At 34.9% G+C, this 15,192-nt stretch overlaps 1 protein-coding gene across 9 annotated transcripts in view; it reads left to right on the top strand.

The window, feature by feature from the left end:
• The window catches only part of DGKB (diacylglycerol kinase beta), a 332,462-nt gene that overhangs the window by 59,287 nt on the left and 257,983 nt on the right, over positions 1 to 15,192 (top strand). For 6 of the 9 annotated variants that reach the window (XM_064411308.1, XM_064411310.1, XM_064411307.1 and 3 more), the window contains exons 3-4: positions 2,945 to 3,021; positions 7,349 to 7,369. The exons of 1 other annotated variant lie outside the window; for it this stretch is intronic. In XM_064411308.1, coding sequence (XP_064267378.1) covers positions 2,945 to 3,021; positions 7,349 to 7,369 — 98 coding nt within the window. The remainder of the gene's footprint in view (positions 1 to 2,944; positions 3,022 to 7,348; positions 7,370 to 15,192) is intronic. 2 more of the 9 variants (XM_064411314.1, XM_064411318.1) reach the window with 1 other exon arrangement.

Genomic DNA, 15,192 nt, shown 5'->3' with positions numbered 1-15,192 from the left:
TGATTTGGATCAGACAAAACTGTAAAGAAATACATACCGTTGTTTTTTACCTCCTATTTATTTCCTGTTTTTCGAAAAAACAATCTTAGGAAAAATTTCTAGATACTTTTGTATATATTTTCTGGAATTTTTTTGCTTACTTTTTGATGAAGAGCATGTACTTAACTATTTTTTAAGTGGAGCTGATAACATATTATTGGAGTTTCTATTCCATACAGCTTTCTAGGACAGTTTTTTTGGTTGGCTTTTTGGTTTTTGCTTTTTTAATGTGATTCCTGAAAAAGAGTAGAAAATAATCCTATTCTTCATATCCCTTTAGGACAACTTATTAAAGCTGGAACATGTTCCCAATATTAGTTTGCCTACTCGAGGCTGAGGAAGAAGAATTAGTTTTTTCTGAGGCTTGTCAGCACTGTTAAGGAGTACGCAGGCAGAAGATGGTGTGTTGGCATTTTTCTTAAAATATCGATATGTCATTTTGAACATTTTGAAAGATCTCTATTCTAGCTTGGATACTGTCACATGAACTAAAAAAAGTGATTGAATGGCTGTGAACAAAAGATTGTAAAAAATGTTTTTGCCTTGGCTGTAGTACTCAAAATAATTACAGCTCCTGACCTGAATGTGGAAATATTTTCAAACGTTTTGCTGGACAACTAAAGCAGAATTTACATCTGCAGACCTTTATTTTCTTGACAGTAATTTCAAACATGAAGGCGATGCTTTTTGGATGTGACTGTTTTAAACTCATGCATGAAAAATGTGAATAGCTATGTTGTTGTTGCAGTAGAGCATATATTCTTTCCTGATACTTGAATAAGAAAATGTGAAAATAAAGGAAAGCAAACATGTAATTTAATTTCAGTAAGTAATATAACATAGGTTTGTTTTCAATTACAGTTGCATAGGCATAATACTGATTTAAAGAAGAATAGACTATCTGGCAAAATGTGGAATGAAAGCATAGTCAGTGCTGAAAGAAAACCTCAAGACATTGTTTTAAAATCTCTAGAAAGCAGTCCATTTCTATTTTATTTATGTATTTTTTTAATTTGGTTAAAAAAATAGTGTGAGGAGACCTTGTTGTTTTTCTATTTGATGTTTGTGTTTAAACTTTCCTCCAAAGTTCAGAAAAATCCTTTTTTAGGATGAGGCTCAATCACCTCTGTCATACATCTGCTCATCTCACATTGCTACTTTTGTAGTTACTGCCATCATTATCATAAGATGCAATGATTTTTGTATACAACCATGTATATGAATACTGAAAAACATATTAAAATAATAGAAACCAAATAAAAATAATTTTTTGTCAGTCATTAGTTTGTGTCCATGTCCTGATGAGCAAGTGTCTAACCCACTAGCTTCTAAATTACAGCTAAGAGTAAAATTAGTTGCTTAGCATATTTATTTTTTATTATTATTTTTTTACATAAAGTTTTGATTTTTTTGTTGCAATTCAAATGACACAGCAATAAGATTGTAGATGATTTTATCAAGTAAGTATTTGCATTGACTGCTCATGAGAACTGCTAAATGCTGTTCCCTATAGTTGACAGTAATGTTGAAATACATCCAATTAGTGGAAATAAACTATTTTATTGGGGCCACACATAGTCTCAGATGTTTTCATTTAAGAAAATTTGGTAAATGAAAAACATTGGGAAACGCCATTCTTATTACTGTGTAAACTGTGTATAAGAGTGTGAGAGAAACACTTCCTCCAACACCTCTTAAAACTGAATTTTAGTATTGTATCCTGTTTATAGCTGCTATGAACTGTTACAGAACTGTTACATAACTATTGTACAAATCCTTGTCTGCTACATTTTCTCCTTTCAGGTCACATAATTTGCTAAATTTATGTTTTAGAGTCACGTTTAAGATGCTGGATTTCTTTAAAGTTTAAGAACTATTGCAATGCCATATTTTGTTGATTTAATTAAGAGAAGCCATATTAGGTCTAATGTTTGTAATACTAAGTGCCTAAATAATTGCTCTAGAGTCCTGTTCTTGGTTTGCTCTTTGCTTCTCTACTTTACTTCCCGGTTTTGTTGTAGAAATAAAATTGCAGATGCAAAGTTCACCTATTCTCTTATTCACTGCTTTGGTACTCATTACTAGTTCATGGTCATTTTGCACATTTGACCATTGTACACTCAACTACTGTATTTTAAAGAAACAAATGAGTTACAGGTATTTTTCTTGTATTGATGAGATATTTAATGAGGAAAAGATGGTTATGTGCATGATGAGTTCTAAGTGAATCTGAATTCAAGGATTTAATGTAATGGCAGCTTACTGAAATAATTGCTTTGTTATTCTGCACATAGTTAAAAAAATTGGAAAAATTATGTCTACTTGATTCCGAACTGCAGGGATTTGCACAGTTCTGTTAGACAAAAGTTACTGAAGCTTATAGTTTTTACAATACCTGAGAGGTCTGCAAAAATTGAGATTTTGAGAACAACATTTTTATTCTGTGATGTGACCACTGAAGAGTTTTTTTCTGAAGGGTTCCCATTTATCTTGATACTGTCCAGCTCCTGTACTCACTGGCAGCTCTGCCAAAGGAGATTTTGTAGTGCTGGTGGAAACAACCACATTTTGTGGTTGACTCAAGGACAAGAAAAGTGACTTGAAGTAGTCATGAAAAAAACTCCTTCAGAAATACACTATTTAACAGTTAAGGATTAGATCAAAGAGTGTTTTTTTTCTGAGCATTTTATGTTTACTTGCTGGTTTTTACAGTAGTTGTTAAGAAGGTAAAGTATGTTCTCATTTTCTTTGTGCCCACAGCTCTCATACAACTACAGAAAATTACTGATGTGTACTTTGTGAAAAGCAGTTAGCAGTTTTGATTGTTGTTTTTTTAATTACAGTTCATATTATGTAAATCACTGTTCTGTATTTTCAATTTCTCTCTCTTTATTTTTTTATCCAGATTCCACCAAGAAAATTAAGGATGTCTTAGAAGAATTCCATGGCAGTGGTGTATTAGCAAAATATAATCCTGAAGGGGTAATTTTTCTTGTTTCTTAATGATCAGAAATGATGGGGACAGTGTGTAAATTCTATAGCATTTTTAACATTTTAAATAGAGGATTATTTATAAATCAGGTGTTTGGGGTATTTGAAAGTGTTTAGAAATAACAAAATCACGATGTCATACGATCTGGAATATCTCTTTAGTCAGTTGGGGTCAGTTATCCCAACTGTGCCCCTTCCCAAATTCTTAGGTACCTTCAGCTGCCTTTCTCGTCGGCTGGTGAGAAAAGGCCTTGACTCTGTGTAAATAACTAAAACATCCCTCTGTTATCAGCACTGTTCTCAGCACAAATCCAAAACACAGCTCCATGCAAGCTACTGTGAAGGAAATTAACTCTATGCCAGTCAAAATCAGCACGCACATCCCCTTCTCCTTCTCCCCCTCACCCCACCCCCACAAATAAAAACCAAACACCCAAAACACCTCCACAACCCTTATGGTGAGATTAATAGGGTTTTCAAGTGTCTGAAGATTGGAAATGTTAAGCATAGTTTCAAAAGTTATAAAAGTAAAGTCCATTAAGATATCTTTTTAAATTTTGTTTCCCCTTTGTTGTTTCTGGTTGTGGAATTTTCTGATGTTATGAAACAAAGAAATCAGCTGAAAAAAAAGCTGTATGCGCATATTGTCACTACAGATTCACCACTAGACAAAGTATTCTGATTTGGCTGGAAGAAAAAGGCAGATTGTTTTCTTTTCTTATCCTCAATTGAAATTTGCATTTGCTTAGCACATCCTAATAGTGTGATTCAGAACGTAGCTAAATAAAAACCTCTTTCAGTGATGTTTCTAATAGTAATATTTCTGACTGTGCTCACATTATATGAAATTCAGGATAGAAACATGTGCTAACCATTATAAAAATTACTAGATCTTACATTTCAGGATGTGAAATGCAAAATAATATTACAAATATATTGGCAATAATGCAATTATTTTCAACTAATGAGTTATAGCTTATTAAGTATTGAAAAATCATTTGATGCTTTGAATTTGGCCAGGCCTAATGCTAGTCATTTTAGTCAGTTTCTGAGGAAAAAGGAATTAGTAATTCAGTAAAATGGTCTGAGTTGATCCTGTAAATGATCATCTTAGATTTCCAGGATTCTAGTTAAGTACATTCATAGAATATAAATGGATGGGAATGATGTGATTATCCACAGGCTGTAGGACCTCCTTTACCTGCTTTTTGTTAGAATATAGACATACTTCTGGTTTAGTTCTTTTTTTTATTATTATTATTTTTTAGTAAAAATGTGAGCTGATAAAATCATCTTAATCTATTACATGTTTTTTCTTCTAATTCTTCACGTATTTTCAGTTATCGTACATGCTCAGTTTTGTGAAGCATACACTGTTAAAGTAAAATATAACTGTGCATTTTATGTGTATTTAAATAATACATTGCCATATGGGTAACACATTTTCAAATTGTCAATTGTATATAAACATGATTACCTAAAGTGGTGTGATTAGTCTCTTTTAACAAAGTCATTCTTCCCATTTGGGGCTACATGGAAGTTGAGTCATGGCAAGATGGGTACCCAGGAAAACTGCTCTGAGTGAAGCCAGGTGAATTGGCAGATTCTGTGCAAAGCTGGAATTAATAAGCACAGCTGGTCTTGGGATGAGTCTGTGACTCTGCATGGTGTCTCCCTGTTCTTCATTTCACAGCTCTTCATTTGCAGAATTCTACCATTGTACTGAAACATCCAGAGCAGCAGAGTACCCAGGGCAGGGAACAGGACAGGAGGAGGATAGGGGAAGAAGGAATTCAAGACAGGCATTCTGTGATGACTTCAATGTCTTCAGCAGGAATCAGTCACTAACTCCTGGGTCAATACTGGACCTAGGCTAACCCTGGCAACTTTTGTACTTTGCTGCTTAGCACTTAGACTTCATGGAGCACAGTATAAAGAAAGCATAGCTAGCAACAAAGTGACTTTGGATCTAATAAGGTTTGTTAGCTCAAGATTCATGCCATAGCTGAACTGAAAGCAAAGTGGCTGAAATTTCCTCTGGCACTGAGTGAATATTCTATTCTGAAAAGCAAACTGTCTTTGCACAGGTGTGTCTATATTTTTGGCATGCATTCAGCCTGCTGTGTGGATAAACTCTTTACAGAATGATTTGCAAGTTGATTTTATGTCGTTGGATGAGGACTGTCTGGATTGGTTTTAAGTAATTAACTATTATCTGTAGTGAGATGACAAAAATTAACTGATCCGGCTGGTATCAGTCTTTGTGCAGCTATTTGTTTCTATATATTCTGTACAGCATGTCTGCCTTGTTGTTTTGTTTTGTAGAGGATACCATCATAATTTCTTTTTACCTCTCTCTCCTTGATAATTATAAACACTCCAAATAGTTTAAGTCTTGTTCTACCAAAAGATGCTGCCATTTTTTTTACAAGTAGACATGGCTCATAGACCTATGGCAAATTCATCAGAATGATCTATTTACTTAAATATTTACTTATATATATACTTATATATTTAAAGGGTTCAGGAATTTGTTCCACTCTATTGGTTCTACAAAGCAGTTTTTTGTCATGGGCTGATCTAATGGAATGGAAATAGCAAAAGAAAAGCCATTGGTATTCAAAACTTGCTACCTGAAATAATCTAGTTTGTTTTACATTATTTTGTATCTTGTTGAGTGACTGGATTTTAGGATTAGGTGAAGTGGTGTATATAATTATTAGAAGGCTATCTACTATAGGGAGTTTATGGAACCTTTATTCTTTGCTTTCCATGTAAGTGAGATGCCTAAAATTCCTACAAATACTACTGAACACCTTCCCTTTCATGTTCTTTAAGTCAATATCAAAGACATAATTAAGAACAGATTTTATACATGGTATAAGACACATAATCTAAGACCAGCCTCCTTTAAAGCTGTGATTTATAAATAGTCTTTTCATAATTTGAGATCTATTTATATTAATTAATTTTATCCATCTCACTTTGAGGGGAGCATTGAATAGGTTGACAAGAATTAGAAAAGCAGACAGAGCTAAAGACAGTATCTAAATGGGCAGTAAGTACAGAGCTGTGTGTTTGTAGAGCTAATGTTGTCATCCTTTTTGATGACAACAATGTTGTCATCAAAAGGATGAATGTTGTCATCCTTTTTGAGTGCCTCCTAATTTTTTGTTTATTGAGGAGGAGTCCAGTGGCTTCCTTAGCCACGTGGGGATGCACTGGCCCATGTTCAACAGGTTGTCAAGCAACATCCTGAGATCCTTTTCTGCTGGACAGTGTTCCAACAATTTTGCCTCAGCCTGTGGAGCTGCCTGGGCTCACTATGACCCAGGTGCAGGACCAGCACTTGGCCTTGTTGAACCTCATATCACTGGCCTTAGTCCACTGATCCAGCCTGTCCAGATCCCTACGCAGAGCCTTCCTACCCTCAGGAAGGAAATCAAAGCTCTTGACCAACAGGGCATCATCTTCAGACTGACTAAGGTGCAGGTCATACCTTTGTCCAGATCATTGATAAAGATATTATACAGGAGTTGGTGAGTCCTGGGAAACACCACTTCCTACTGGCTGCCAACTGGATATCATTCCACTGACCACCACTCCCTAGACCCTGCCACCTGGCCAGTTTATTACCCCGGGAAGGTACACCTGTCTAAGCCACGAGCAGACAGTTTCTCCAGGAAAGATTATAAAAAGTGTTAAAGATTATACTAAAAACCTTAGAAGTCTTTTCCAACCTTGATGATAATGATTCTAAGAAGTCCAGGTAGACAATATCTTCATCTACTAGGCAGGTCACCTTGTCATAGAAGGGTTTAGGTGTCAAAGACCCAGGATCTGCCTTTATGAATCTCCTGCAGGCCTGGCCTGATCCCCTCATGGTCCTGTATGTGTCATGTAGTGGCACTGATGATCATCTCCATGATCTTTCCACTTGGATTTTAGAATATTCAGTTCTGATAACTGAATCCAGTTTCATGTACAGCTCTTCTTGTTAACAATTTTTTATGCTTTTAAAAAAAGTACACGTGGAAGAAATACTAACATTATATTTATTTATCTTGGTTAGCTGTCATTGCATGTTTAGAAATAAATTGCTTGCACTGTCTAATAAAGACTAGAGAGCTGACTGAGAAGCATTTTCTTGACTTATGAACTAATGCAAGAAAATGAGATAGTCCATCTAATGTCTTAAACCTGCTCATCTAAATCACTAACCTTTCACTAAAAATACTTCTATTATAAAAACAGAGCTTGAGTGTGATGACACTGCACTAATATATGTATGTTCTTTCTTTCCTTGCATGTGTTACAGAAACAAGATATACTTAATCAAGTAAGTAATGCTAATTTGATTTTTTTCTTTCTTTGTGCATAGGTGCAGTATATTTGATTTTGTAGGCTTCCATTGAGATTTACTTATTAATAAATACTGCATGTGGCTATTTTTTCAGCTAATAGAGTAATATTTAAATCTGAAACTCGAATGCATTCCTTTTCTGCTGGCAGAATTTTTCACTGAGTGAATTTCATTTTTGTCATTCACAGTACATAATTTTACTAACATTAATTGAGTTGAATATTAGAAATAAGTTAAGAGCAAGTAATTGACTTGTTCCATACTTGTCACGTAACTTTCTCTTTACTGTGAGATCTCATAATGGCCTGTATTATTCTGATATGACAAGAATACATCTCAGGAAAAAAAGATTAAATACTGGTTTCGTTAACCATATAATATCATTTTTATAAAGCAGGCTAAAAATTGCGGATTTAATAATTTGAATAAGGCTTATGCTTATGCTTTAAGTGATTGTGACTTTATAGCAATTGCAAGAGAAATGGTTAAAATGCTGATCATCAACCCAAGAATCTGCGTGTGAGAAACTTCAGTAGCCTCAAACAAGGTATAAAGGTAGAATGGAAAAAATAAAAGAAGGAAAGGAAGAAGGACTAATCAAATGGACTGATTTTTTAAGTGACCTAGTTATTCTTTCCTGGTAACACAAAGGTGTTAAAAAGCTCCAGCGCTGCTGTTCTGGGAAGAGGCAGAACATGAGAACAATGAGAAAGTCAAGAGAGAGAAAGGGGTAGTTTTGTAGGAACCCTAACTTTCATGGGTCAGAGCCCCGTTGTGCTTTCGGAGATGCATTAGTAAGAGCAGAACTCCCCACTGGCAGCAGGGCTTTCTTGAGATGACCAACATTATTTCTTTTTTTTTTATTTTTTAATAAGCTAACAGTGACTTCAGAGGATCCTGAAAGAGAAGGTTTCAGCATTAAAGCAGTCTGTGACCAATCTTGAGTGTAATCTCATCAGTATTTAGCTAATTACTTTGTCAAATGAGTAGGTGAATAATAATAGAATCAACAAGCTAAATTAAATTTGAGAATTAATATCACACTGGAAAAACATGATGAGGTAATGGACTATAGTAAATGGAATGAGATGCACGTGTGCAGAGTAGAGTGTAGTGTACTCTGGTTCTACTGGCATTGTCAGATAAATTGACATGTATGTAGCTGATCACAAGATGAATGCAAAGTATCATTGTGGTTTAGTCATGAAGAGGAAAAGGATGTTGCTGTGATGTTGTAATAGTGTTCCTGTGGCCATGGCAGTCCAGAAAGAAGACAAAACTTGTAAAAAGAGGTAACGTCTTAGGCCCATTGACATTAGCAGAAAAGTAGTTAAAATTTCAAGCACACAGGAATATGGTTTGAAAGGATATTTTGTGTTCTTTGGCTCAGCTATGTTCTTTGATGTGACAGAAGATATTAAATTCCTGTAAAGATCTTGCCATATTATAATACATTAAGTGAAGTATTTCCACTACAAATAGGAAGATTTAATTTTCTATAAAAAGGGTACTGCAGAAGCCACATCTTTCTACTTTTGTCCAAATGATGGGATGAAGTGAACTCAAATTGGAATTAATTTACAGAAGGTTAGTAGGATGTGCAGAATTATAGCATATATAATGTAGGAGAAGCCTGTCCCTCACGTGTAAGAAGCTGAAGTTGTATCTTTCTAGCTGCAGAAGGAAAGAATGTAACATCTTGTGTGTATCACCAGCAGAAACCTTTAGGTTTCAGGCACTGGGCAATCCATTTTTCTGGCTCCATGGGCCAGAAAATTTCTAGGGAGAGCTTTCTGGATACCTAGAGAGTTGGGAAGCCTGCCAGGCAGAGATGCTGGCAGTCTGGCTGGGAGCCTGCTTTCTGTGGAGCATGTTGAGGGTATTGAGGTGTAAAATATTTCAGATAGTCAATTTCTGCTGCAAAACTGTTCTGTTTTGAACATTTTTTATTATCTTTACTGGTCTTTCTCTATCTCCTTTAGTCAGTCTCTGCTACCAGTTCTAATCTCCTCCTTTGGTATCCTCCTTTCTTTTTGATACACTTCTCTGCTTTAAGAACTTATTTTTATCCTTTTTTTCCTTTACATTATTGTGTTGTACTGTAGGTTATGTTTAAACTTTATGAACCTATTACCACTTTCATTTACATGTCACAAGTTAAAAAGACAAAGAGCTTTAGACAGACGGTTTAATTATGATGCAGGGATGTTACTTCTTTGTTTTCATTATGAAGAACAATATGTTATGTTTTGGGGTTTTTTATTATGATGGCTTCAGCCATGCTTGATTCACCTGCATGGTGGCATCTAGATAATGTTTATGAAACTGCAAGGAAACCAAAATATAGTAAAAATACTTTGTCATAATTTATTGCAGGAATTAATCAGCAAATGGAAATGTCTTGAAGTCTTCTTGTGCGGTAGAGATACTGATATATATGACTGTTTACATGTATAATTGAGCAGATGCCACTCCTCATATCCTTTTAATTCTTTCTAAGCTATACTTTTAAATACTGGTGAGGAGAAAATCAAACTTAGGTCTATTATGATATAGCTCCACTTTTACTAAAATCTGTACATTTACTTAGTATAAAGTGGGTGCAACTTGTTGACAAATGGAACAGGACATTTTAAACCATTTTCTGTTGGTGTATGTTATTATTCCCAGTGAAGGTTCCGTTAGAATCAGATTGTGTTAAATCTCAGTTAACAGAGATTTCTGTTCATTCAGGAAGGGAAAGTTTATTAATTTGTATTCTTTAAAACTTTAAAGAGGGAGGGATGAGCGGTAACAGGTAACATGACATTGTCTCATATTACTTTTCTCACTAAAAGTGTTGTAGCAATTATGTTTAAAAAATGTAGCTGAAGTAACCTCCACAAAAATTTGCAATGCACAGACCAGGTCATTACAGGTAAAATATGTGAGAATACCACTGCCATAGAACATGCATAGAACAATTATTTTTTCTTAGTTCTAAGCACATTATAAAATACCAATTCAGACATGTTTGTCCATAAGAAGTTTCTTACACAATCTGCACATGCAGATAAATTTTTTATTTCAGCCATAACTTTTTGTCTTAAGTGATGTTTTTGAGGAATTAATTGATTTTTGCTATTTTATTTGGCCTTTGTCTGAACTATGCTACCTACCCCATTTTCCCGACCAGTTCTTCTAGGACAGAATGCAAACTTTCTTCTTGTCACTTTGTTTGATATGTAATCATTTCAGGTAGATTTTAAATGATAATCTCATACAAGAGCCTTCTAAAAGTGTTTGATTCATCACTCTGCTTTTAAAAAATCCCACCTTTGTGTAGTAAATGTAACATATTCAGTAAGAGTTAAGTATTAAATATAAGTATTTATGTGTGCAGTACTTAAGGATATACAAACTTATGCACATATAGAATTATGTATTAAGGAAAACCTGCTGATAAAAAAGTGTTTGGATTTGTTTTTCCTGCACGTAAGATTGGGATGAGACTGCAGTAGCTGCTGAATATATTTCAGACTTATTTTGGTAATTAGTATCAATTTATTAAAATAACATGAGAATGTTATGCTTAAAAATCTAATTATTGCATAAAAATGGAGTTTTCCCATTTCTATTTTAGATGTTTTGTTGAGCTTACTTCTTTGAAGAGCTGGGGGAAAATTTTGGCAGTGATTTATGTCTGTGTATTAGTAATATCCAAATATTATTTGTCCATATGGAGTATTTGGTAGGAGCAGCCTGTGAGAGCATGTGGGTTTTTAATTTTTTTTTAAACATTCATATCAGTAGATATGAATTTGAATGCTGATGTAGCTAAGAAATAGTTTTTATTTGGTTACCAGTATTTTCAAAAATTAATTATATAAAACTGTATTAAATTGAATACTTAGATGAAAAAATAAGGGCTTTGAATTTAAACCGAAGTTTACCCTGATGCCCAAAGCCAGTCTTCATGAGGAATTAGAAATTTTATTCTAATGAACATTTAAAATACATTTTCAACACTGAGAACTTATGCATTCTCATGTGATTCATGGGTTTTAGCTTGTTAATCCTCTGTATGTAGTCTCTCCACTTTTTTTTCCACATCTTTTGGCAATGTCAGGTTTTGACATGTAATGATCAATGAATCTTCAAGACTTTGACTTTTGTGGGAATGCTTTAGCACTGGTATTCACAGCTAATCACATCATTGTCGCTAATACGCTCACATTAGTGTTTGCCAGTGTTGTCATAGCACAATGTGTGAATCAGGGCCCTGTAATTTCTGCTCTTATTCAACAGTTCATTTTTCACATATTGGGTCAATATAAGTAGTTTAAAAATAAATAATAAAGTTAAAGGAACTTACCCAACTCAAAAAATAACCCAGAGCAATTACTGTCAGTAGATGAAAGTTGATTATATTTTTGACACCATTCGGAGATCAGACAACAGAATTTTAAAAGTAATCAATTGAAAATTACATTTCAACATAATTATCTTTCCATTACGTGTGAAATGTTCTTTTTAATAAATGAAAACCATATGTCATGGAAGTCTCTTGAAATTAATGATGTCTCTTTTTTTCTTTTCTCTCTTACATTGTTTTTTCAGGATGCTGAAAATAGTGGCTTATGCTGAAATATTTTGTACAAATCTAAAATAAGAAAAGAACAAAAAGAATGTGGTATTTCAAAAGAATTTATGGGTGGAGATTAATTTTAAACACTAGATCATGTCTTGTTCCCATTTATGTGGCCAGGGTGGGGAGGAATAAAAGGAGTATTATTCCACCCCTCCCTGCCCTGCTCCATCCACAATGGCAATTCTTTTGTCGAGAGACTAATAATTTTTTGGTGTCTTGTGAGGAGAAAGAAAGTAGAGTGATACAGCTTCTGTCCCTTCTTTCAACATATCATCCATAAGAACTGGTTGTTGTATTTACACTAGCTAGGAAAATATAGGAGACCGTTAAACCTCTTCTACTGCAGTTTTTAGGATAGATCTTGAGTCCAAAGCTTCTATTTTCTTAATAAATTATTGCTTCTCTTCAAATGTGTGGTAGGAGTTAAAATACTATATAGCAAAATTTAAAAACTTGTATATAAAAAGATGAAAAATTTTCCTTGTATATATCCTGTTTTTCACTGAGGAACCATGTTTTCTGTATTCTCAGTATTGGGATATACTGACTTTTGATGTCTGTACCGTGTAAAGTTCTGTGTGTTGGCACAGGACATACATATAAATGCATAAATTTTCAATATAAATACTTGGATTTTTCTGGATCTTGCATATCTGTGTTTAGTATCAATACAACAGAAATGCAAGTTACAAAATCGAACAGTTTAACTGCTCTAGGAGAAAGGACAAAGTTTGTAGGTAGAATTCAGCGTCTTCCTCTCTGATGCTCAAGGTGTTAGGAGACATTCTGCTGCTTGGGACAGAATCAGGCATTTTAAGGTACCAGCATAGCTTGTTGCAGCCATAATCAGGAGATAAAGACCTGTGGCTTTAGCTGAGTGTTTGTCTGTATATGTGTGATATAAAGCTAGAAGAAACCTGAAATATTCTGCTATTTCGCCAAGTAAAATCTTAACTGCTACTTGGAAACCAGGCCTTCAATTCCTGTTCTTCCTGAGATTGAGAATCACCTTCTGTGAAGTAGTACTAAATTAGTGTAATTTACTTACCAGTGAGTGCTTGAGAAGAAACAGAACTCTTATCGTTGTAACTGGAGATGTTTTAAAGCATATTAAGCATAGACTGATGCACATTTGTTTTTCCTTGGAGTCCCTCATATTCTGCTTATCTGGGATTCAAAAGAAAATGAAGTGTGGGAAGCAAGAGCTTTGCTTTATGCCATTGGTGTGGAGTAGAAGTAAGATGAGTGCATTCTTTAGTGATATGTGTAAGGCAAATGCAGCTTATCACATATCTATGAGATACACTGGATACGTTGCAAAGAAATCCACATATGGAAAATAGTGGTTGCTTTAATGTCAGGTTTGTAGTATTTTGTGGGTAACAAAAGCATAAAATTCCAGACTACTTTTTAAACTGTGTATAAAGCCAGATTTCTAGTGAGTCTAAAACCCCCAAACTATTTTTAATGGTTTTGTTTCTTCATAGTTGTGAATTCTTTAGTCAAAGTAATCAGTATCATCCTGGAAACTCTCTTGAAATATGTAGTTTATGCTGAAAACTGTATTTAATCAGTTGCCAGGTTTTTAGTTTCTTTGTGACTTCATCTTCTTTAAAATTAAGCTTCTTTAGTAATCTTTTTTTCTAGTTCAATGATTGCCATTTGTTCAAATGTGTCTTTTTATGTGTGGTTAATGTTCTTTCATGTGATTTTGTGTGGTATCTTAAGAAGGATAAACTAGTGGTCAGATTTAGGGAAAAGTAGTATCAGCTAATAGTTTGGGCAGGAAGATCATCTAGTTTCAAGACCCCTGCCATGGTCACAGACACTGCCAGGGATGGGGCATCCACAACTTCTGTGGGCAACCTGTTCCAGTTCACCATCCTCACTATAAAGAACTTCCTCATACCTGTCCTGAACCTATTCTTCTTTAGTTTAAAGCCTTTACACCTTGCCCTATCTCTACCTGCCCTTGTAAAAAGTCCCTTGCCAGCTTTCTCATCAGCCCCCTTTAGGGACTGAAAGGGGCTATAAGGTCTCCCCAAAGCCTTCTGTTGTCCTGAACAGCCCCAGCTCTCTCAGCCGGTCTTCATAGGAGAGCTTTTCTGAGATACAGGACAACAAAAGGCCAGGCTAAAGAAGTTTTTACATAGTTGGCTTTTTAAATGTATTTTTGTAGAAGAACAGGTAAATAAATCAGAATGCTTGGTGAGCTGTTAAAGAGTTTGATAGGAGCTTTTATCTGCTGGGGTAGGAGGGACTGCGGTCTCCTGAGGATGGACTTTTAGATCTTATCTCAGTTCTTCCACTGAATGCAGATTATTCTTTATAACCCAAAATCCCCTCCTTTTGTCTGCTCCATCACCATTTTCCCTAAGAGTGTCAGACAGCTGCTCCAAGTAGGTTGCCTGCAGATGTGGTTGAAATCTCTGATTCCAAATCTGGGGTCTGCAACTCAGTTCCAGCCTTTTCCCCACTTCATACACAGTTACCCAGTGATGCCTCCTTGATAGCCAAGATACAATGCAGGTAGGGTTGTAAACAAGTTTGGAAGAAAAATTTCTGTTTCATCCTGGTTCTTAAAGGGCTTTTTGGGTGAAGGAATTTTCTCCAAAGCAATGGGAGTTGACAGAGCAAATCCTAATTGTTCGTAACTTAGTTCTAAAGTGAAGGATGCCATATGCCATGATCTTCAGAAAAATTTCCACCACAACACATTGGTTGGGTATGGGTTCTTTACCAAGAAAAATTCAGTTGAAACTACTGAATTTTTCTTGGTAAAGAACCCATATATATAGATCTGGATAATATAGAATATAGATCTGGACAAATCTCTCTATATTTGCTTAGTCAGACATCATGGCAGGAATGTTCTCAGAGTTTGTGGAAATAAACACAGATTTATCTGTTTGTAATGAAAGTGCTTCTTCTGTTTTTAATCATAAGAAAGTAACAGTGAGTTTTTTGTACTGATGGAATTTTTTGTGGGTAATCTTTTAATGGAATTTACATTAAAAACCCTACAACTGTCAGATCTTTTGGACTAATGCAGGCATCCAAAAATTTAATTATAAAATACATGCAGGATGTGAGATGACATGTTATGATCCCAGAGGCACTGAGGTACCTCACTGAGCAATCTATAATTGCTGTTTGCTGCTTCATTTAG

Source organism: Passer domesticus, chromosome 1, assembly GCF_036417665.1.
Source record: "Passer domesticus isolate bPasDom1 chromosome 1, bPasDom1.hap1, whole genome shotgun sequence".
Taxonomy (NCBI): Eukaryota; Metazoa; Chordata; class Aves; order Passeriformes; family Passeridae; genus Passer; species Passer domesticus.
Note: the sequence above shows the minus strand (reverse complement) of the source record. Positions and strands in the feature narration are given on the sequence as shown.